The sequence below is a fragment of the Ruditapes philippinarum genome, unplaced genomic scaffold (genome assembly GCF_026571515.1).
Source record: "Ruditapes philippinarum isolate M1 unplaced genomic scaffold, ASM2657151v2 ctg1108_1_1_1_1, whole genome shotgun sequence".
Taxonomy (NCBI): domain Eukaryota; kingdom Metazoa; phylum Mollusca; class Bivalvia; order Venerida; family Veneridae; genus Ruditapes; species Ruditapes philippinarum.
The window spans coordinates 314,870-339,857 of NW_026864791.1; the positions used below are offsets into that span (position 1 = coordinate 314,870).

At 32.2% G+C, this 24,988-nt stretch overlaps 1 protein-coding gene across 9 annotated transcripts; it reads right to left on the reverse strand.

The window, feature by feature from the left end:
- Window positions 1–563: 563 nt before the first annotated feature.
- LOC132726808 (23 kDa integral membrane protein-like) lies at window positions 564–24,174 on the reverse strand. 9 transcript variants are annotated; one of them, XR_009625260.1, is made up of 11 exons: window positions 24,009–24,112; window positions 22,392–22,489; window positions 20,682–20,873; window positions 19,558–19,632; window positions 17,409–17,528; window positions 16,389–16,461; window positions 15,615–15,763; window positions 14,095–14,178; window positions 5,030–5,791; window positions 4,903–4,954; window positions 564–4,858 (listed from the first exon to the last, which is right to left on the reverse strand). XR_009625260.1 is itself a non-coding variant. In XM_060712184.1 (9 exons), the coding sequence occupies exons 2-9, from the start codon at window positions 22,449–22,451 to the stop codon at window positions 5,717–5,719; spliced, it is 828 nt and encodes a 275-aa protein (XP_060568167.1). In that variant the 5' UTR covers window positions 22,452–22,489; window positions 24,052–24,174; the 3' UTR covers window positions 564–5,716. The 9 variants fall into 9 exon arrangements, 2 of the variants coding, with proteins under 2 accessions (XP_060568167.1, XP_060568166.1); XR_009625258.1 differs by having other exon boundaries at window positions 564–4,954; XR_009625261.1 differs by lacking the exon at window positions 4,903–4,954 and having other exon boundaries at window positions 5,021–5,791.
- Between the last annotated feature and the right edge of the window lie 814 nt (window positions 24,175–24,988).

Genomic DNA, 24,988 nt, shown 5'->3' on the forward strand with positions numbered 1-24,988 from the left:
CATTACTTAGTTTATTCTTAACAAAAATATATAAAATATTACAAACAAGATCTGTCCAAGAGCTCCACTTTTCTCAGCTCAGGAATTTATGATACTGCAAAGTAAGAACACTGGAGACATAATTACACAAAACTGCTGAGGGAATTATCAGCCCTTAGTAAACAAGTATTTAAGTTTGAACTGAATACATCTGATGGTTTTTGAACAAATTAAAAATATTTATAAAGTTATTAAAAGGGAGATACTTGAACAAAAGATAACTTTCAAGGTTACCTGCCCTTTCAATTTTGTCAGTAACAAACTCTACAAGTTAAAAGTGAATATCTTTCCTAGTTTTTGAGAAATAAATGTTATCACAAGGGATAACCAGGGGACAATATATGTTTGGCCCTAATAAAGCAATTATATTGTACATGTACATATCATCATCCAAAAAAACAGCCTAAAAATCTACATTAAAATACAAACCACTGAGAAAAAAATAACCTGACACCAAAAATTAACTGACAACCAGTTACTCACAATTATAGTAATTACAAAATGACTGTATTTTCTTTATCTTAAAAAAAACCCATAAAAACAACAAAAGCTGAGGGAGAGATGTTATGCATATTGTATTTAAAATAAAAAATTACACAAAACATACACAAAACATACATGAAACATACACATTACATACATAAATATAACATATAATTAATCACAAGAAGATTAACACGACCTAGTATTTGCTATGGTAACTTACAAAGCACAACTAACAACAATTTACCATAATATAATTAAAACAATGTACAAATATCTAAAAATAAAAAACCACAAACCACTTACAAATAAAAAAATACAAAAAGTTGATACCATTTTCATTGTCAAAAATGAGTTTACAGAACAGAATCACTGAAATATGAAATTAACTTCAGTCATATCAAATGGGGTACAACCCTAAATGTGAGTGATTAAAATTAAATTAAGAACTACAGAGTTATCACCCTTTCTTTAGCAGAGTACAGAATAACTGCAAAGTGAAATTTAGATCAATGAAATACATCAAGGTTCCATCTTTGTGAGATAAAAATGATATATTAGATAAAAAAAAAGTAAATTTTATATATTAGCCTTTCAAACTAGCTAATGCCAAGGTGAGTTAAAATTCTTAGTGACAGCCTGAATTTATATCATAATAAATGAATATGGAATATTCTGTTTACTGATGTCATGATTTATTGCAAGATGTACATCTGGATGAATTTCTCTGCTGGCTTGTTGCTGTTTTTATCCTCTTAAATAGTAAACTTGTATTTTATCTAGATATTTTAGTCATGGTTTTGTCAATAATAGTAAATTTAAACTAAAGCCAGCTGTGGTATAATTATGTTTGAATTTTATTTTCATTTTTTTCACCATTATGGGTTTTTATATATTATAAAAACTAGAACTCCGCGAGTCGGATGTGTCGCCTTGTGAACAATGTAGTTTAGGAGAAATGGCCAGGACAAAAATGAAATATGAAAAATAACAAAGGGCAATAACTAAAAAAATAAATAAGTGCAGAGCAGCAGTTTATGTATACTGAACTTCTTATCAATAAGATCTATCATTCTATGATGTTTCAAGTCCATAGCTTTCATACTTGAGGAGAAATGACCAGGACAAAAATAAAGTAAGAAAATCAACAAAGGGCAATAACTCAAAAAATAAGAAATGCAGAGTATCAGTTCTTATGCACTGCACTTTTTCTGAATGAGATCTATCATCCTATGAAGTTTCAAGTCCATAACTTTTATACTTTCAGAGAAATGGCCTGGACAAAAATTAAGTATGAAAATTAACAAAGGGCCATAACTCAAAAATCAAGAAATGCAGAGTACCGATTCTTGTGCACTGCACTTCTTCTTAATGAGATCTATCATCCTATGAAGTTTCAAGTCCATAGCTTTTATACTTAAGGAGAAATGGCCCGGACAAAATTAAAGTATGAAAATAAACAAAGGGCAATAACTCAAAAAATAAGAAATGCAGAGTACCTGTTCTTGTGCACTGCACTTCTTAATGAGACCTATCATCCTATGAAGTTTCAAGTGCATGGCTTTTATACATTAGGAGAAATGGCCCAGACAAAAATAAAGTATGAAAATTAACAAAGGGCAATAACTCAAAAATTAGGAAGTGCAGAGTACCGGTTCTTGTGCACTGCACTTCCTCTTAATGAGATCTATCATCCTATGAAGTTTCAAGTCCATAGCTTTTTTAGTTGAAGAGAAATGGCCCGGACAAAATTAAAGTATGAAAATTAACAAAGGGCAATAACTCAAAAAATAAGAACTGCAGAGTACCGGTCCTTGTGCACTGCACTTCGGGTTATTGAAAGAAGCATGCCTACCAAGTTTGAAGTCAATCAGACTTATAGTGACTGAGTTATGCTCCGGACAAGCTTTAGGGGACGCCGACAACGACGCCGACGACAAAAGTAACCCCTATATGTCACCTTTTCAAGGCGACACAATAAAAGCTGTAAGAAAGAAGGGCTGAGTATTTTATCCTGCATACTTTACATTTTGTCATGGTTTTTGACTTTAAAATAGTAAATTTTAATCAAGGGTGGGCTTATATAAAAGTTAGATTTTGTTTTAGATTTCTCTTTAAAAACTATCAAAGTTTCTACAATTCATACTTCTCATATAAAAGATGACAGCTGGCAACAAAATTTTGGGTCATACAGAAAAATAACAAGATATTTATTAATTCTTTTCCGACCTTAAATAAGACAAAATGCTGTTTCCTTACCCCTGTGATGTTATTTATCATAAGATATTTAACACATGAAATCAAGCTACATAAAGACTAAAAGTTAGTAGAATTCAAACTTTCTCATATTTGATTACGAGAAGCTGATAAATTGGAGTTATCAATGATTTTGTGTAATGTTTACTTTGTTAGAAATTTATAGCTCAAGGTTCTCTGGAATGATTTGTAAATTTATAAAAAATAAATTATATTCTGGCAATTTCTAGTCACCAAACAGGGAACTGCTTCTCATAACATATCAAAAAAAAGACTTGACAAAAAAATAAAAAATTTTAAAACAAATTTTATGATGAAAAAATGTGTAATACTGGCAATGACCATGACATGGAAAAATGATGATTCAATGCAACATTGATGTTTATGTTGGGATTTTTTGCTGTTGTTTTTGTAAAAAATCTGCTCCAATTGAGCTCCATCCTATCTCTTTTTTTTTTCACACAAAACAAAAGATATATCCCAGAAGCAAGTAAATACTGTTATTGGAATATGTAACATAATCATCCTGTTTCTAGGTTGGATTTTTTTTCAGGCTAAATATACAAGAAATTGGAGCATTGTTTTAAGTATTTAGTAATGTTCATATAATCGATTTAGGAAATATATAACAAATTTGAGTGCATTGTTGTAGAATAATGTACTGTTCGAGTTCAAATGTAAATGAATATAGTCAAAATGGCTAATAGGCCCAAGTGGTTTATTACAAAGCATTTTGCACTATAAACTGTGCATATGATGCAAGAAAAATTAATTTCTATTTCTATTCTAACATGCTCATTAAAAAGATATGTTGAAAAATATTGAGCATAGAAGTAATTTTCCTGATGTCATTTGGTTATCTGACGTCATATGATGTGTTTGCATTCGTTTGTTATGCTGTGCATATATCATGTGATAATGCCCTTGATTTTCCTACCTGTTTGATATAGGAATAGTGTGAAGCATTTAAGAATTCATCATAATTCACTCATAGTGCTCATAGTGCTTTTCCCCAAAACACATGAAAAAAAAAGTTTTGAAAATGGTGAAACCTTGCCTTGTAAGTTTCTAGAGAATTACAACAATGTTGCATTGAACCCACTACATGCTTAAAATGCACCGAATATGTAAATAATAAAAACAACCTAAATGTATATATACAACCGTGAGTGAGCAGACATAAAACAATGATCATGGTGTGACAAATTCTATGATTTGTTGTCATTCTCCTAAATATTCTCCATTACAGCATTAATTAGTTTCTAAAGGAATAATAAAATTTATAATGTTCTTTTTGTTATTAAGTGAAGCATAATTTCTGGAAGTATTTCATCTCAATACTAGATGACAGTTGCTGGATATGCATTCCTACATTATCTTCTTATATATAACTATCACAATATCACATCAACCTGTACTTCTTATATAGGGCTCCAGTCGCAAAACATTTAGAGGAAAAAAATAAAATGTATTCATTAATAAATCACTACTAATTCACTGACAAATCAAAATTATATCACTGAAAAATCTATACAATTTTACTAACAAATCAAAATAATTCCACTGACAAATCTACATTATTTCACTGACAAATCATTTTACTGACAAATCAAAATTATTTAGCTGACAAATTATTTCACTGACAAATCATTTTAGTGACAAATCAATATTTTTTCACTGACAATCTTCATTATTTTACTGACAATCTTCATTATTTCACTGACGAATCATTTAAATGACAAATTAATATCATTTTACATTGTTGGATACCCACGGCCAAACCATTAACATTTTATTTAAACAATGATTACATGTTATATTATGTTACATGTTAATCAACCGTGGGTATCCGAGGATGACCATTCTACTGTCAAATAAATATAATTTCACTGACAGCTCCTATTACATTATAGAATTAGAGTACATAAAAACATGTGACAACATTTCACACTTATCTCCCCTGACTTTTGTTGGTATATTTGTATATGACTAGAAAATTGTGAATGGCAAACAAGACAAACAGACTATTCCTGCACCTGATGTACCTTAATATGTAAAATGTAATATTCCATTTATACACCTGATATACCTTATTATGTAAAATGTAATATTCCATTTATACACCTGATGTACCTATTATGTAAAATGTAATATTCCATTTATACACCTGATGTACCTATTATGTAAAATGTAATATTCCATTTATACACCTGATGTAAAATGTAATATTCCATTTGTACACCTGATGAACCTATTATGTAAAATGAAATATTCCATTTCCATCTAACATGTACTATTTTATTTAATTGAGTTAAACAGTCATTTATAAATAGATGTGGTGTGTAAATTAAAGCCTTGTATTTTTGTTAAATATCATCACAATATGTTTTAATAATGTTTTACAGCATTTGCCCTATAATTAATTATACAAATATATAAAAAAATATTCACACATCTTTGTCAATAAAAAAGCCCCAACAAACAAGTTTAAAAGAAAGTATGTACATAATGTAAAAAATATGTTTTATTTATATAATGTACTTAAATGAACCTCTTGTTTATGCTAAAATTGATAATGAGTGCTGTTCACTGATATTGAAGTACATGTATCCCACAGGAACAATTGTTCATGTACTATAAAAATAAATTTCATACAACATTTTTTAAACTTTCTTGTCATGAAGCTATGGCAGCTTATAAAATAGAAAACTGCATTTATTACTTATTAGGAAAACCATCTAGTCATTATTTTCCTTCCAAGTAGAATCACAAAGGGAGATAAATCATGGAAAATGTCTTGAACCTGTTTTACATAAAAATGGAATGTATAATTTGAACTTACTACATCTAATAATGATATTCATTTACAATGTAAATAATTGCTGCACAATACAAATGTAGAATACACAGGTCAAAGGTCACTGTTTCCATGCTGTCCTCATCTTCCAAAATCGGCTGAACCTTCGCCAGACAACTTCTTGATATACCACAGACCCATCACAATACCAGTTATCTGAAAATATACCACAGACCTATCACTATACCAGTTATCTGAAAATATACCACAGACCTATCACAATACCAGTTATCTGAAAATATACCACAGACCTATCACAATACCAGTTATCTGAAAATATACCACAGACCTATCACAATACCAGTTATCTGAAAATATACCACAGACCTATCACTATACCAGTTATCTGAAAATATACCACAGACCTATCACTATACCAGTTATCTGAAAATATACCACAGACCTATCACAATACCAGTTATCTGAAAATATACCACAGACCTATCACTATACCAGTTATCTGAAAATATACCACAGACCTATCACTATACCAGTTATCTGAAAATATACCACAGACCTATCACTTAACCAGTTATCTGAAAATATACCACAGACCTATCACTATACCAGTTATCTGAAAATATACCACAGACCTATCACTTTTACCAGTTATCTGAAAATATACCACAGACCTATCACTATATAACCAGTTATCTGAAAATATACCACAGACCTATCACAATACCAGTTATCTGAAATATACCACAGACCTATCACTATACCAGTTATCTGAAAATATACCACAGACCTATCACTTTACCAGTTATCTGAAATTATACCACAGACCTATCACAATACCAGTTATCTGAAAATATATACCACAGACCTATCACTATATACCAGTTATCTGAAAATATACCACAGACCTATCACAATACCAGTTATCTGAAATATACACAGACCTATCACTATACCAGTTATCTGAAAATATACCACAGACATATCACTTTACCAGTTATCTGAAAATATACCACAGACCTATCACTATACCAGTTATCTGAAAATATACCACAGACCTATCACTTTACCAGTTATCTTAAAAATATACCACAGACCTATCACTATACCAGTTATCTGAAATTATACCACAGACCTATCACAATACCAGTTATCTGAAAATATACCACAGACCTATCACTTTAAACCAGTTATCTGAAATTATACCACAGACCTATCACTATACCAGTTATCTGAAAATATACCACAGACCTATCACTATACCAGTTTTATCTGAAAATTATACAACAGGCCTATCACTATACCAAGTTATCTGAAAATATACCACAGACCTATCACTTTACCAGTTATCTGAAAATATACACAGACCTATCACTTTACCAATTATCTGAAAATATACCACAGACATATCACTATAACAGTTATCTGAAAAATATACGCACAGACCTATCACTTTACCAATTATCTGAAAAATATACCACAGACATATCACTATAATATCCAATTATCTGAAAATATACCACAGACCTATCACTTTACCATTATCTGAAAATATACCACAGACATATCACTATACCAGTTATCTGAAAATATACCACAGACCTATCACTTTAACCAGTTATCTGAAAATATATCACAGACCTATCACTATACCAGTTATCTGAAAATATATACCACAGACCTATCACTTTACCAGTTATCTGAAATTATACCACAGACCTATCACAATACCAGTTATCTGAAAATATACTCACAGAGCCTATCACTTTACCAGTTATCTGAAATTATACCACAGACCTATCACAATACAGTTATCTGAAATTATACACAGACCCTATCACTTTACCAGTTATCTGAAAATATACCACAGACCTATCACTTTACCAGTTATCTGAAAATATACCACAGACAGCTATCACTTTACCAATTATCTGAAAATATACCACAGACCTATCACTATACCAGTTATCTGAAAATATACCACAGACCTTTCACTTTACCAGTTATCTGAAATTATACCACAGACCTATCACTTTAACCAGTTATCTGAAAATATACCACAGACCTATCACTTTACCAATTATCTGAAAATATACCACAGACCTATCACTATACCAGTTATCTGAAAATATATCACAGACCTATCACTATACAAGTTATCTAGAAAATATACCACAGACCTATCACAATATACAAGTTATCTAAAAATATACCACAGACATATCACTTTACCAGTTTATCTGAAAATATACCACAGACGCCATCACAATAACAGTTATCTGAAATTATACCACAGACCTATCACTTTACCAGTTATCTGAAAATATACCACAGACCCTATCACTATATCCAGTTATCTGAAATATACCACAGACCTATCACTATACAAGTTATCTGAAAATATACCCACAGACCTATCACTTTACCAGTTATCTGAAAAATATACCACAGACATATCACTTACAGTTATCTGAAAATATACCACAGACCTATCACTATACCAGTTATCTGAAAATATACCACAGACTATCACTATACCAATTATCTGAAAATATACCACAGACATATCACTATACCAGTTATCTGAAAATATACCACAGACCTATCACAATACCAGTTATCTGAAAATATACCAGACCTATCACTATACCAGTTATCTGAAATTATACCACAGACCTATCACAATACAAGTTATCTGAAAATATACCACAGACCTATCACTATACAAGTTATCTAAAAATATACCACAGACCTATCACTATACCAGTTATCTGAAATTATACCACAGACCTATCACTTTACCAGTTATCTGAAAATATACCACAGACCTATCACTATACAGTTATCTGAAAATATACAGACAGACTATCACAATACCAGTTATCTGAAAATATACCAGACTATCACAATACCAGTTATCTGAAAATATACCACAGACCTATCACTATACAGTTATCTAAAAAATATACCACAGACCTATCACTATAACCAGTTATCTGAAATATACCACAGACCTATCACTTTACCAGTTATCTGAAAATATACCACAGACCTATCACTTTACAGTTATCTGAAAAATATACCACAGACCTATCACAATACAAGTTATCTTGAAATTATACCACAGACCTATCACTATACAGTTATCTGAAAATATACCACAGACCTATCACAATACCAGTTATCTGAAAATATACCCAGACCTATCACTATACCAGTTATCTGAAAATTATACCACAGACCTATCACAATACAAGTTATCTGAAAATATACCATCACTTAGACACTATCACTATACCAGTTATCTAAAAATATAACGCACAGACCTATCACTATACCAGTTATCTGAAAATATTACCACAGACCTATCACTTTACCAGTTATCTGAAAATATACCACAGACCCTATCACTATACCAGTTATCTGAAAATATACCACAGACCTATCACATTTACCAGTTATCTGAAATTATACCACAGACCTATCACTATACCAGTTATCTGAAAATATACCACAGACCTATCACTTTACCAGTTATCTGAAAATATACACAGACCTATCACAATACCAGTTATCTGAAAATATACCAGAGCCTATCACAATACCAGTTATCTGAAAATATACCACAGACCTATCACTATACAGTTATCTAAAAAATATACGCACAGAACCTATCACTAATACCAGTTATCTGAAATTATACCACAGACCTATCACTTTACCAGTTTATCTGAAAATATACCACAGACCTATCATTTACTTACCAGTTATCTGAAAATATACCAGACCTATCACTATAACCAGTTATCTGAAATTATACCACAGACCTATCAACTTTATACCAGTTATCTGAAAATATACCACAGACCTATCACTATAACCAGTTATCTGAAAATATACCAGACCTATCACAATACCAGTTATCTGAAAATATACCCAAGACCTATCACAATACCAGTTATCCTGAAATTATAACCACAGACCTATCACTTTACCAGTTATCTGAAATTATACCACAGACGCTATCACAATACCAGTTATCTGAAAATATACCACAGACCTATCACTTTACCAGTTATCTGAAAAATATACCACAGACCTATCACTTTACCAGTTATCTGAAAATATATACAGACCTATCACTATACAGTTATCTGAAAATATACCAGACCTATCACTATACCAGTTATCTGAAATTATAACCACAGACCTATCACAATACCCAGTTATCTGAAATTATACACAGACCTATCACTATACAGTTATCTGAAAATATACCACAGACCTATCACCTTTACCAGTTATCTGAAAATATATCACAGACCTATCACTATACCAGTTATCTGAAAATATACCAGACCTATCACTTTACCAGTTATCTGAAATTATACCACAGACCTATCACAATACCAGTTATCTGAAATTATACCACAGACCTATCACTATACCAGTTATCTGAAATTATACCACAGACCTATCACAATACCAGTTATCTGAAAATATACCACAGACCTATCACTATACCAGTTATCTGAAAATATACCAGACCTATCACTATACCAGTTATCTGAAAATATACCACAGACCTATCACTATACCAGTTATCTGAAAATATACCACAGACCTATCACTATACCAGTTATCTGAAAATATACCACAGACCTATCACTATACCAGTTATCTGAAAATATACCACAGACCTATCACAATACCAGTTATCTGAAAATATACCACAGACCTATCACTATACCAGTTATCTGAAAATATACCACAGACCTATCACAATACCAGTTATCTGAAAATATACCACAGACCTATCACAATACCAGTTATCTGAAAATATACCAGACCTATCACTATACCAGTTATCTGAAAATATACCAGACCTATCACTTTACCAGTTATCTGAAAATATACCACAGACCTATCAAACTATACCAGTTATCTGAAATTATACACAGACACTATCACAATACCAGTTATCTGAAAATATACCACAGAGCCTATCACAATACCAGTTATCTGAAAATATACCACAGACCTAATCACTTTACCAGTTATCTGAAATTATACCAGACCTATCACAATATCAATTATCTGAAAATATACCACAGACCTATCACTATACAAGTTATCTGAAAATATACCACAGACCTATCACTATACCAGTTATCTGAAATTATACCACAGACCTATCACAATACCAGTTATCTGAAAATATACCACAGACCTATCACTATACAAGTTATCTAAAAATATACCACAGACCTATCACTATACAAGTTATCTAAAAATATACCACAGACATATCACTTTACCAGTTATCTGAAAATATACCATCCAGACCCATCACAATACCAGTTATCTGAAATTATACCACAGACCTATCACTTTACCAGTTATCTGAAAATATACCACAGACTATCACTATACCAGTTATCTGAAAATATACCACAGACCTATCACTATACAAGTTATCTGAAAATATACCACAGACCTATCACTTTACTAGTTATCTGAAAATATACCACAGACATATCAACTTTACCAGTTATCTGAAAATATACCACAGACCTACACTATACCAGTTATCTGAAAATATACCACAGACCTATCACTATACAAGTTATCTGAAAATATACCACAGACCTATCACTTTACCAGTTATCTGAAAATATACCACAGACATATCACTTTACCAGTTATCTGAAAATATACCACAGACCTATCACTATACAGTTATCTGAAAATATACCACAGACCTATCACTAATACCAGTTTATCTGAAAAATATACCACAGACCTATCACTATACCAGTTATCTGAAATATACCACAGACCTATCACTTTAAACCAGTTGATCTGAAAATATACCACAGACCTATCACTATACCAGTTATCTGAAAATATACCACAGACCTATCACTATACCAGTTATCTGAAAAATATACCACAGACCTATCACTATACAAGTTATCTGAAAATATACCACAGACCTATCACTATACAAGTTATCTGAAAATATACCACAGACCTATCACTATACCAGTTATCTGAAATTATACCAACAGACCCATCACTTTACCAGTTATCTGAAAATATACCACAGACCTATCACTATACCAGTTATCTGAAAATATACCAGACCTATCACAATACCAGTTATCTGAAAATATACCAGACCTATCACAATACCAGTTATCTGAAAATATACCACAGACCTATCACTTTACCAGTTATCTGAAAATATACCACAGACCTATCACTATAGGCAGTTATCTGAAAATATACCACAGACCTATCATATACAAGTTATCTGAAATTATACCACAGAACTATCACTTTACCAGTTATCTGAAAATTATACCACAGACCTATCACTATAACCAGTTATCTGAAAATATATCACAGACCTATCACTAATACAAGTTATCTGAAATTATACCACAGACCCATCACAATACCAGTTATCTGAAAATATACCACAGACCTATCACTTTACCAGTTATCTGAAATTATACCACAGACCTATCACTATACCAGTTATCTGAAAATTATACCACAGACCTATCACTGTACAAGTTATCTAAAAATATACCACAGACATATCACTTTACCAGTTATCTGAAAATTACCACAGACATATCACTATACCTAGTTTATCTGAAAATATACCACAGACCTATCACTATACCAGTTATCTGAAAATATACCACAGACCTATCACTTTACCAATTATCTGAAAAATATACCACAGACCTATCACTATACCAGTTATCTTAAAATATACCACAGACCTATCACTATACAAGTTATCTGAAAATATACCACAGACCTATCACAATACCAGTTATCAGAAAATATACCACAGACCTATCACTTTACCAGTTATCTGAAAATATACCACAGACCTATCACTTTACCAGTTATCTTAAAATATACCACGGACATATCACTTTACCAGTTATCTGAAATTATACCACAGACCTATCACTATACCAGTTATCTGAAAATATACCACAGACCTATCACTTTACCAGTTATCTGAAATTATACCACAGACCTATCACTTTACCAGTTATCTGAAATTATACCACAGACCTATCACAATACCAGTTATCTGAAAATATACCAGACCTATCACAATACCAGTTATCTGAAAATATACCAGACCTATCACTTTACCAGTTATCTGAAATTATACCACAGACCTATCACTTTACCAGTTATCTGAAAATATACCACAGACCTATCACTATACCGGTTATCTGAAAATATACCACAGACCTATCACTATACCAGTTATCTGAAAATATACCACATTCCTATTTTTGTATATCTTGTAACAAGTGACTGACAACTACTCCACAAACCATAGAGAGAAGAATGAATATAATTTAACGTTTTCCCTTAAAACTAGAACTCCGCGAGTCAGATGTGTCGCCTTGTGAACAATATCGTTTAGGAGAAATGGCCAGGACAAAAATGAAATACGAAAACTAACAAAGGGCAATAGCTAAAAAAAATAATAAGTGCAGAGCAGCAGTTTCTATGCATTGCACTTCTTATCAATAAGATCTATCATTTTATGAAGTTTCAAGTCCATATCTTTTATAATTTATGAGTAATGGCCTGGACAAAAATAAAATATGAAAATATATAAAGGGTAATAACTCAAAAAAAGAAATGCAGAGTACCGGTTCTTGTACACTGCACTTTTTCTTAATGAGATCTATCATCCTAAGAAGTTTTATGTCTTTAGCTTTCATACTTGAGGAGAAATGACCTGGTTAAAATAAAGTATGAAAATTAACAAAGGGCAATAACTCAAAAAATAAGAAATGCAGAGTACCCTTGCTTGTGCACTGCACTTCTTCTTAATGAGATCTATCATCCTATGAAGTTTCAAGTCCATAGCTTATATACTTTTGGAGATAGGGCTCGGACAAAAATAAAGTATAAAAATTAACAAAGGGCAATAACTCAAAAAATAAGAAATGCAGAGTACCGGTTCTTATGCACTGCACTTCTTCTTAATGAGATCTATCATCATATGAAGTTTCAAGTCCATAGCTTATATACTTTCGGAGAAATGGTCGGGACAAAAATAAAGTATGAAAATTAACAAAGGGCAATAACTCAAAAATTAAAAAGTGCAGAGTACTGGTCCTTGTGCCCTGCACTTCGTGTTATTGAAAGAAGCATGCATACCAAGTTTGAAGTCAATCCAACTTAAACTGACTGAGTTATGCTCTGGACAAGCTTTAGGGGACGCTGACAACGACGCAGACGCCGACACCGCCGACAAAAGTAATCCCTATATGTCCCCTTTTCAAGGTGACACAAAAAACTATTTAAAACAAGCACTTGCTGTTTAACATATAATTATTTATAACTTGACATTTTTAAACCAAACAAGCCTCTATTTTTGGCAAACCAAAAAGACAGAAGTAGGATAGAAACAGTTTGGTTAAGACAGCTGTTTGTGTGGGACAACTTACCAGGAACACACAGAAGGAGAAGCCTATGCCAATAATTATATCTGCTTGCTTCTTAACAATCTTACGTGCCGCAGTGTAACATCCCTGAAACAAATACATGTATATGAAATTTTACAGGATTTATCTTTTTTTTAAGTTTTAACCTAGATTTAAATAAGGTATATCCAGTATATAAATAATATTTGTTACTGTTATCCAAGTGATTTTCATAGATTGAACTACAACAAAACAAGTTGATTAGAAAGTATAGGTGCATGTGGATTGGGTAAAATTATGAAATTCTACCTAATTTAATTATTAATCTAAACCCTGTTTTAATGCTCATATTAAATGCTCATATCCCAAGGTCTCATGGGATTCTGATATATAATGCTCATAACCACACCCACCTCCAGTACATCTAACGTTAATTTATTTTTACCTTTCGTTATAGAAAATCAACAAATTTTCTCAAAAACAATTTAATAATGTAAACATATACTATTTTGTAAAATTTTACTAATTATGTTTAAAAGAAATAGAAAACTTCCAAAGAAAAATCATAAATCACAAATGGAAGTTGAAGCTTCAGTTGTGTCCCTTAGTTAATCAAACATCATTTATCTGCTGGCTCAATATTTTTTTGTCATTTGATAGAAATTGCAGGCCTTTTTAAAAACGATTTTGTACTTGTGTGGTTTATAATTAGTGTTTGTGTGTTTGATACCTGACTGATCCACAGGTAAAACAAACAAGAGTGAATAAACGCTAACCTGTTCATGCTTTTACACTTTCTGCCTAGAAAGTATCCTAACTACAATAATATTATTGTTAATTGTACTTTACTCTCACATTCAACAAGCATTACAGTGGATACAGTGCTTTATAAATATACATGAAAAACATTTATTATCTTCAAAAAGTATGATCTTATAATACTTAGGGTGTGTTTTAACAGGGTGGCAGTGTACAATCTTGAGATAAGATATACAACAGAACCCAGTTTTTACTGCAGTTAGAGACGTTGAACCCTAACTTGAGCTGCATAATTGGGTGGCAGTATATAACATTGACAAGAACACAGGATCAAGTAAATCTTCTCTTTAAAGATATACTATGCTCAAATTTGATACCAGAAAATATTGATAATTGCTACACAGTCTCTTTGTAAACATGAAATAAACATGTTTTGACTTCACACAAAGTTAATATGTCATGTTTAAAACTCTACACACATGGGTCGTCACAATATGAATATATAGTGTCGTTAAAAAAAATGGCAGTTTTTTAAAGAAAAGACCAATTTTACTTATTGTGTATCAGAGAACGTGGCTTCCAATATAGTTTATTATTCATTTTTGAGTTAAATTATACATATTCAGTAAGAATTTCATAGATCTTAATAAATTTCTCCGATTAAAATATTTTACTCAAAGATGAGCATAGTATATCTTTAAATACTAAAAATTGGAAGCTAAAAAGCTGTTGTGATACAATTAATTTCTTCAAATATAGAATCAAAATATGCCATATAAAGTTACCTGATAATGAAGAGCATTGTTATAACCACCCCCGCTGAATCGTGGTGGCCCGTAGGCAAAAGATTGGCAGTTAAACAAGTTCACATACTGGTCAAGTCGACCTTCATATACACAACAAGATGGTGGTACAAACTTTTTATCAAATGCATCTGAAAATATGAAAATCAGATAACAATTGTTCAAAATAATGTATTTTCTGAATGAATTATGTGGTTTGCTAAATAATGTTCTGAATTTATGATTGTTTAAAAAAATCTCATGAAATTTCGTATGAAATAGGTATACAACTATCAAATATGAAATATATCATTAATTAAATGAGGTAATTAGAAGAAATTTAAAATGAATTAAACTTGCAATTTAGGTTAACCTCATGGACAGACGGACAGGCATACGGGTGGACAGTTCAATTACTATATGCCCGTTGCCCGTGTTAAAAAAGAACATAGTACCAAATTAATCAACTGGCAAATCTGATCAAATTATATCTTTGTTCTTATACAGATGGGCTAGAAATTTATGGCAAATTTAATCTAACATTTAAAATCCTTAAATGATAAACCTTTGCCACAAGTATATAGCCAGGCCAACAGACAGACCAGGCACCATTTGGCCAGACTCGTTACTCATGCTACATGTAGCTAAATTTTGGTATTTTGTTTAGAAACTTGTTTGATAAAAATTGTATGGGCATTTCTGATTCAAAGCAGGGCAATTTTATTAAATTTAGGAGATTGAGGCATACAGCACATAGATTAGCATGAAAAAACTTACTAAATTGTTGACCAAACCATCTTGACTGCTGGTAATCTCCCCAACCCTGATCATCAACTGCACAGCATCCCAACTAGAAAACATTTACAAAACAATCATACCATAAAATCTCCAGTAACAATTCTTCCTGTAATAAACTGCCTAAACTTCCATCTTAAGGCAAAAAGGATACACCTTTCAAGAAAAATGATACAAGAGGGCCATGATGGCCCTGAAATCGCTCACATGAATATAGAAACTGAAAATAGAAAATTAAATAACCCCCCACCGGGCAGGGCCAACTTTGGCCCCAGGGCTTTTATTTGAACAAAATTGGTAGACATCCACTAGATGATGTTTCATGCTTCATATCTAAGCTCTACTTATTTGGGTTTTTAAAAGAAGATTTTTTTTCTATATACATATAAGGAAAATCAATGACCTCCTAGGATGGGGCCAATTTTGACCCCAGGGCTTTTATCTGAACAAACTTGATAGCCACCCATAAGAAGATGTTTCATGCTTTATATCTTAGCTCTAGCTCCTTGGGTTTTTTAAAAGAAGATTTTTTAAGTTTTTACTATACACATATAAGGAAATGACCCCCTGGGGTGGGGCCAATTTTAACCCAAGGGCTTTTATTTGAACAATCTTTGTAGACACTCACAAGATGTTTCTTGCTTGATATCTAAGCTCTAGATTTTGGGGTTTTTTTAAAGAAGATTTTTCAAGTTTTTTCTTTCAGTTGCCGTGGCAACCAGAGTTCTGCATGGAATTAAATTCTAAAAGGTGACCACCAAAGGAACATTCCTGTGAAGTTTGGATAAAATTGGGTAAGTGGTTTATTAGGAGAAGTCGTTTAAAGTAAAAGTTTACGGACAGAAGAATGTTGGACGAATTGTGATCACAAAAGCTCACCTTGTCACTTTGTGACAGGTGAGCTAATAAAAGGCAGAAATTGAAGGACAACAGAATACATGTACTTCACTTACAGCCAACATGATTTATTTAATTCTTTTGCAAATGTAATATTATTGTTACCCTAGTTTGAACAAGGTCCCATGCTTCAGTGAGCTCCCTGTTGTCATCAACATAGGCAACGTTATAACCATATTTATCTCTAATGCCTTTTCTCATTTTTTCTCTCATATCAGATTCAATCTGAAAACAAGAATCACATAATCAATTTCTATATAACATAAAAATCAGGCTGTCAGTGTTCTTTCTTTTATTTATCTATTTTAAGTGGTGAGTAAGCTAAATGGAATCATCTTATTCCACAAAAGGTAATAATTCAGTCAAATCTACGCTACAAATATAGATTTCAGTTCTGTGAACTACAAATAAAACCAAAAGTTAAGTTTGACCCGAATATCTTCAGTAATTAAAGAGATACTGATCACTAAAATAATGTAATCCCATCCCTTTCAAAAGTTTTCAAAGTTCACAAGGGAGAGTTAAACTGTCAAAATCTTAGCTTCTATTTTGAACATTTTAGATGCTAATCACCCAAATTAAATAGCATTGAATTTCAAATAATTTCTGATACCAGTAGAAAAATGTTAACAAAGTGGAATTTTGACTGACATGCAAAGATTACTCATCTCTATGGCCAATCAGTAATAATTTTAGAACTGTAGCAGAAAAATTAGTCGGCTTTTGAAAAATGAAAACATTACCATTTTTAAGGCTTACTGGGCATTTAAAACTAGAACTATCACTAAAGGTGATTAATACCACCGCAAGACTGCTTTGGAAATGAGGAAGTTACTAGTCACTAGTTACTAGTAACAGAATACCATGCAAAATATTGAAATAGAGTTATGGTTGTGGGCAATTAAAGATAGTTGTGGTTCTTGTATGTTGCATTTCCTTTTAATGTGGTTGACTATTGATGAAGTTTTATTGAATTACTCTGTAATAAGTCCAGAAAGAGTTAAGCTTCTTGAGCACTGCACTTCCCCTCATTGCACTTGACCATTGTATGAAGTTCCATTAAACATTGGTTTTTAAGTTATGCACCGAACAAGGAAAAAGAACAAAGGGCAATAACTCTACAAATACTGAAGATGGAGTTATGGTTATTGTACACTGCACTTTCTCTCATTGCCCTTTACCATTGTTTTAAGTTGTACTGAATTCCAACTACTAGTTTTCAAGTTATGCACTGGACAAAAAAGTAACAAAGGGCAATAACTGTAACTTGTCCAAATAGAATTATGGTTCTTGTGCACAGCACTTCATTTCACTGCCCTTGACTATTGTATGAAGTTTCATTGAATTCCAACCATTAATTTTCAAGTTATGCACTGGACAATAAAAAGTAACAAAGGGCGAAAACTCTTAAATGAGTCAAGAAAGAGTTATGGTTTCTGTGCACTGCACTTCCTCTAAAGATGCTTGATCATTGTATGAAGTTGTATTGAATTCCAACCTTTAGTCTTCAAGTTATGCTCCAGACTTAAAAAAAAAGCAAAGGAAAAGTAACAAAGGGCAATAACTATGTAATTACTTTAGATAGAGTTATGGTTCTTGTGCACTGCACTTCCTCTTATTGTGCTTGACCATTGTTTGAAGTTGTTTTGAATTCAGACCAGTAGTTTTCAAGTTATGCTCCAGACAAGGAAAAGTAACAAAGGGCAATAACTCTGTAATTAGTCAAGATAGAGTTATGGTTCATGTGCACTGCACTTCCTCTCAATGTGCTTGATCATTGTATGAAGTAATATTGAATTCCAACCATTAGTCTTAAAGTTATTGTACGGACAAAAGAAAGCAATGGAAAAGTAACAAAGGGCAATAACTCTGTAATTACTTTAGCTAGAGTTATGGTTCTTGTGCACTGCACTTCCCCTTATTGTGCTTGACCATTGTATGAAGTTGTTTTGAATTCCAACCAGTAGTTTTCAAGTTATGCTCCGGACAAGGAAAAGTAACAGAGGGCAATAACTCTGTAATTAGTCAAGAGAGAGTTATGGTTCTTGTGCACTGCACTTCCTCTCAATAGGCTTGATCATTGTATGAAGTTGTATTGAATTCCAATCATTAGTCTTCAAGTTATGCTCCGGACAAGGAAAATGCAACGGATCGCTGGACCGACCAACCGCTGAGTAACTCCTATATACCCCCCCAAACTTCGTTTCGGGGGTATAAAAAGGCTGAATGTAATTTGTAAGGATAAATGACTTACATCTTCTTGGAACACTGCAGCAATGATTGCAGCTGTTATCAATACAATGAACACAACAGCCATACAACCAACATACTGAAATAATAAATTTATTTATCATTATTAATTCTAACGTACAGCATTTATGGTTAGCCATTAAACGTGTGATATGCAAACTGTGAATTTAGAACAGTCCATTCAAGATCAAGAGGTGTCAGTAGGACAGCGTGCTTGTCTATTTTCAGTGCTTGATAGTAAAACAAGATCCTGGATAATATAGAATTTTCAAAGTTTACTAGAGTTATGGGCCTTGAATAGTGACCTCCTATTATGCTCTCAAATATATGTGTGAAGTTCCAACCAATTCCCTTATGTAACGTGACATTGTCTTTAATGTTTGTTTTAATTCATTGAAAATAAGTATTGAAAATGTATTGTTTATGCACTATCAATGTATTATCACACTATGTATGATTATGATTATGTACAAAGTCAAAATAAAATAATGTTCTGTTCAATATTTTGACATGCAAAATTAAAACCAAAGTGTGATGACGACACTGATACCTGGGTGAGTAAAAAAGCTCTCCTTTTTTTGAACTGTTGGTAAATTGACCTACCAACAGCCTAGAGCTTGGCTACACTGCATAGATAGTCTATTGGTGGCAAAGGATAAACATTTTCAGTTCAAACACCAGTTTTTATTTATCAAATTTCAACTTGTTAAATATGTTTTGAAGACATCGAAAGAAGCTCTTTTATACATTGTCATAATGCTCTAATCATTATTTTTTCACTGAGAAATTTTGCCTTGCCCAAGGATAAAACCAGTGACCAGTGGATAACAAATCCAATGCCCTACCTATTGAGCTAAGCCAACTGACTTGTCATAGCTAGCTTTTGTGCCAGCAAAATACTTTTGTAACAACACTGACAACATCTATAACAAAATTTTGATGAATATTAATTGAAATATCAGTAACTTGTTAATGTTAGCAAGTCATTGCCTTACCATGGTCAAGCAGATGTAGAAAAATCTATTTCAAGCATCACAGACCATGACCCAATATAAACCTGAAACCCTTTTTAACCTCAGAGTACATGTCCATGGAAAGTATCAACACATCAAATATTTATATACTTACCAAGATGACAATAATTTTATTCTGAGATATGGCTCCTATGCAACCAAGAAACGAAAGCAAAATAAGAAAAACACCATTTATAACCATCAGTATGGCTGCAGATTTGTACAATGAGTTCCCTATAACCTCGGAGATGTAAATCTTGTCAACCACCGCCCATATTCCAATGCCCATAACAATTCCTCCACAGAGCTAAAAATAAAGTTTTGAAAATATTCATGAATTCATGATCTTTACATGTTCATACTGTTAAAAGAACGTCTTATCATGGGCTCAGTGGTCAAGTTAGAACAATTATAATAGCATGATGACAATAAAGGTTTTTCTCTGCAATTATGAATGATAAACCACCACTAAATGGATGTTTACTTGTGGTAATTTGAAGGTATATTTCTTCTACAAAGTTTGTATTAAAAATTATAATTCCTTTTTAAAGAAATTAAAAAGCTATGACTTTGTACATTGAATGATGATAATACATACAGTTGAGACTGTCATATGTGACTTTCCAAGGGACCTTCAGAAAAAGGTCACATATGACAGGGAGTCTCTAAATACAGTCTCAAAGAAAATTAAATTTAAATATCATCTATCTGTCTATATACCATTGTGACTTAAAGATCCTGTATCATTATGTTTTGTGATTGATATTGTTTAGATTTTTTTTTTTTAATGCGTTGCAAAAAAAATATATATGGATATAATTATGCAAATAAAACAATTTTCAAATATCAAAGAATATGTAAAATGTGTACTGCAAATATTTGTGCACATTATAATTAATCAATAAATTACATGCATTGATTTCTTATTGGAAAATTTGACTTAGAATTTATAGAAAATAAAGTTCTAATTACCTCCCTTTAATGGCCTTTATTTATATGAAATGTTAAATTGGGTGATATCTTTATAAATAATGCTTATTTGAACTTAGGATATTGACAAATCTTAATTTTAGCATCATATTTATGAAATAAATCCATGAAAAAAATGTGTTACAGGATCTTTAAACATATCCATATCCAAAGCTTTTTTCTGGTTTGGTATCAATATTTTTTTCCATATTAATTATGCAGCCATAGAAAGGTAAATTAAAAAAATTCTGCCTAAAAAATCTTCCGCTGGCACTCTATAATTAAAAAAAAAATCTAACACAAGTCTTAGCCCATAATGTACATTACACACACATCGATTGCATAATGCTTTGCTACGTCACTCGATACCTGTACTGTATACATGTTAACTGTGTAATTGAGATAGAGGTGTGTAGACTTTGTTTGCTACTGGATTATAATTGTACTTAATTATTTTGGCCCTCTGGGGTGTTATAATAGGTATTATTTATCTGATTAACGGACAAATAAAAGGTGTGAAAGTCGTTTAAATGAGACCAAACATTGCATTGGGACCAGACAATTAGGGTCGCTTGTCACATATGACAGGGAGTCGTTTAATTCAGACCATTTATATAGGAAAACACGTTGGGAGTACTGAAACAAGGTCGGATAAGACAGGGAGTCGTTAAAATCAGGGGGTCGCTTAGGCAGTCTTGACTGTACATGTATAACTTATAATCATAGAGCAAATCATTATGAAATGGTCCTGCATAGATAGTAATTTTGCCAATAATTGATTACTATAGATAAAGAAAATTGAACAAAATGCCTATAACTGAATATATTATAAAAGCTTTTTTTATAGACTACTTACAAAGAGTATAACATTGAGTATGAGCAAGAAGGCTTTAAGGAAAGTCTGTGAAAGGCCCATATTGACAAAATTCTGGTCCTTTGTAGTAAAGTTGCAATCTGAAAAGATAATAGAAAAAGACAAATCTATCAATTCTATAACTATTTAGTTTTTACTATACAAGATGCTGTTGGAGATGAATATTTCAACAACAGCTGTCAGTAGGAAATCACACTTGACTATTCTCAATGTTTGACAGTAAATCAAGATATTTCAATTGGAACCATATTCTACTATATTTCAAAATTAATGGTTTACCAAAATAAATTAATTTTTCAATGAAACTAAGGTGTTTCTATTTTCTAAAAGTAGGTAGTCAAATTCATTCATATTAAATGGCAGATGGATATCATTTTAAGAAAGCAGTTTCATTCTAAAATAGTGGTGGCGTGATAGCTCAGCTGGTTAAACCACTGGCTGTCACTCCTGAGGTCCCAGGTTCGATCATGGATTACACCCTTGGGATTTTTCAGAGACACTTTCAGTGTTTCCCACCATACTAGAGGTATACTGGTAAGAAATCCAGGTAATGGCGTGCCTCACATGTATTAGTGCTATACACAGGGCATGTAATAGAACCAAGGGGTCTTTTCAGTAAGAGCTAGGGACTGGTTCCCGGATTCCCTTGTATCTCATAGCTGTCTCTGAAGTCCCTAGTCTAGTCATGTCTACGTCCTCGTGAGGGGTTTGACATTAATGGAAGATAGATAGAAATGCCAAAATGATGGAGCACCAACTCATTTGGCAACCAAAGATGAAATCTCCAGCATAGGCAAAGGACACACCAGTCTTATATGCACAAATGCATAATATTGGAATTAACAAAGAGGAAGATTTCATTGTAAGCAATACTTTGCATAGTTTTGAGCCTATGATAATAACCAAAAAGTTTAAGGTCATAACTAATTTAAAATAAATGCCAGAGTTATGAGCCTTGGAATTATAACCAAGTTTCATGTCAATACTTTTAATAGCGATTGTGCTAAATATAAAACTTTAATCAAGAATTGTTCACAAAGTGCCATTATTCAGTCACACTTACAGAGTGTAAACAGCTGACTTATCAAGGTATAACCAGGTAACAATAATTTACTACCTATCATGGCACCCCGTTAAACACGGCTGTAACTAAAGCCTTGCTTTAGTGCTTTAAAGTACCATATTAAAAATGGTAGAATAAAAGACATGGGCGAAACATTTAGGTGAAACATTCTGTCATCTCCTTTACTTTTCTTTATCCAGCATAGGGTCGCAAGATCAGAAATCTAGTAAAGAATTTCCCAGGTGTTGACCTCAATGTATTTCTATATTTTTTTAAATACTAGCACTTACACAATAGTGTTGATCAGACTCGAACAAGGAAAAAAAGTATTTCATATTTAACAAACATTTGTAGCGCCGATGCGAAGGATTTTCATTACATAAACCCCACCCACCTGTAATTACAGGTAAACAATTATTAGGTAAACAATATGGCATTAAGTTTACAGATTTTCAGTTATGGTAATAACAAACATGTGTGAGCATAGAACCTGCAGGTAGGGACCTATTTGTTACGCCAAAATGACATATATTTACCAATTTTAAATTACGTCGATGTTTTCTGTCAACCGCTATTTACCTGAGATTTGAAGTTTGAGTACTCTCCTCTAGGAGGCTAATAAGGGCGAAATGCGGAAGTGATCTAGACTGCGTCCTTGTTTTTCAGTGTACAAATGGGTATCAAGACAACTGTGCAATAAACCCGTTGGACATTTTTATGACTCATTTGAAAACATAAATGTCCAAATGTCCATTTATAGATTCTCATAAATATGCATGTCCGTCAATTGATTGAACTTGTACATATACCAAGACAAACAATTTTCTAGGTCTCAAAGGTTTCAGTGTTGGGATAGTACACGTTTCTAGAAAGAAATATTTACTGTATATTAAATACAATATATATATATATATAGTCATTATATTATCATGATTATACAGTTTATATTTTTCTAGAATTAATTTTTACCCTATCCCAACACTGTGCCGAGTCCCTGTGGTTCAAATGTCATCTAAAATTATATTTATTATGTTCTTGACACAAATACAAATGTACAAAAACAAACAAAAGATTACCATCTTGTTTGAAAACTATTGATGATTAATTAAAGTCAAGCCTTAGTATCGGTTATATAGAACAACATCTGTTAGCAGTTTTACTTATTTCATCTTAAGTTCGATAAAAAGTAAATCTGAAAATCATATATATGTAATTTGGCCAATTTTAAGTGTCTGTCAGTTATGATACAAAAAGTGCGTGGGTCCAGAAAAACCCGTCAGATGTTGTAATATCTTTCAATGGGGGCATAATTGCATTTTCAATAATCGTAATTATCATTTCTGAACATGTGTGCAAAAAAGGGAGATTTACCATCCAATAGAAAATAAAACAAACAAAAAAATAGTGCAGATGACTCTGAAAATCATTATCTGAACAGACAAAAAGAGGAAAAATTTCAAATTTTTAGAAAAAAAAGTGTGTCCTATGTTGGGCTTGAGCCCATGCCCCCTGATAT

Coding starts and splice junctions, on each gene's coding strand:
- LOC132726808 (XM_060712184.1), bottom strand. CDS start 22,451: ATGGGCCTTTCACAGACTTTCCTTAAAGCCTTCTTGCTCATACTCAAT. Junction 20,874..22,391: donor TACTCAATGTTATACTCTTT/GTAAGTAGTCTA, acceptor CTTTATTTTTAG/CTCTGTGGAGGAATTGTTAT. Junction 16,462..17,408: donor GGGACCTTGTTCAAACTAGG/GTAACAATAATA, acceptor AATGTTTTCTAG/TTGGGATGCTGTGCAGTTGA.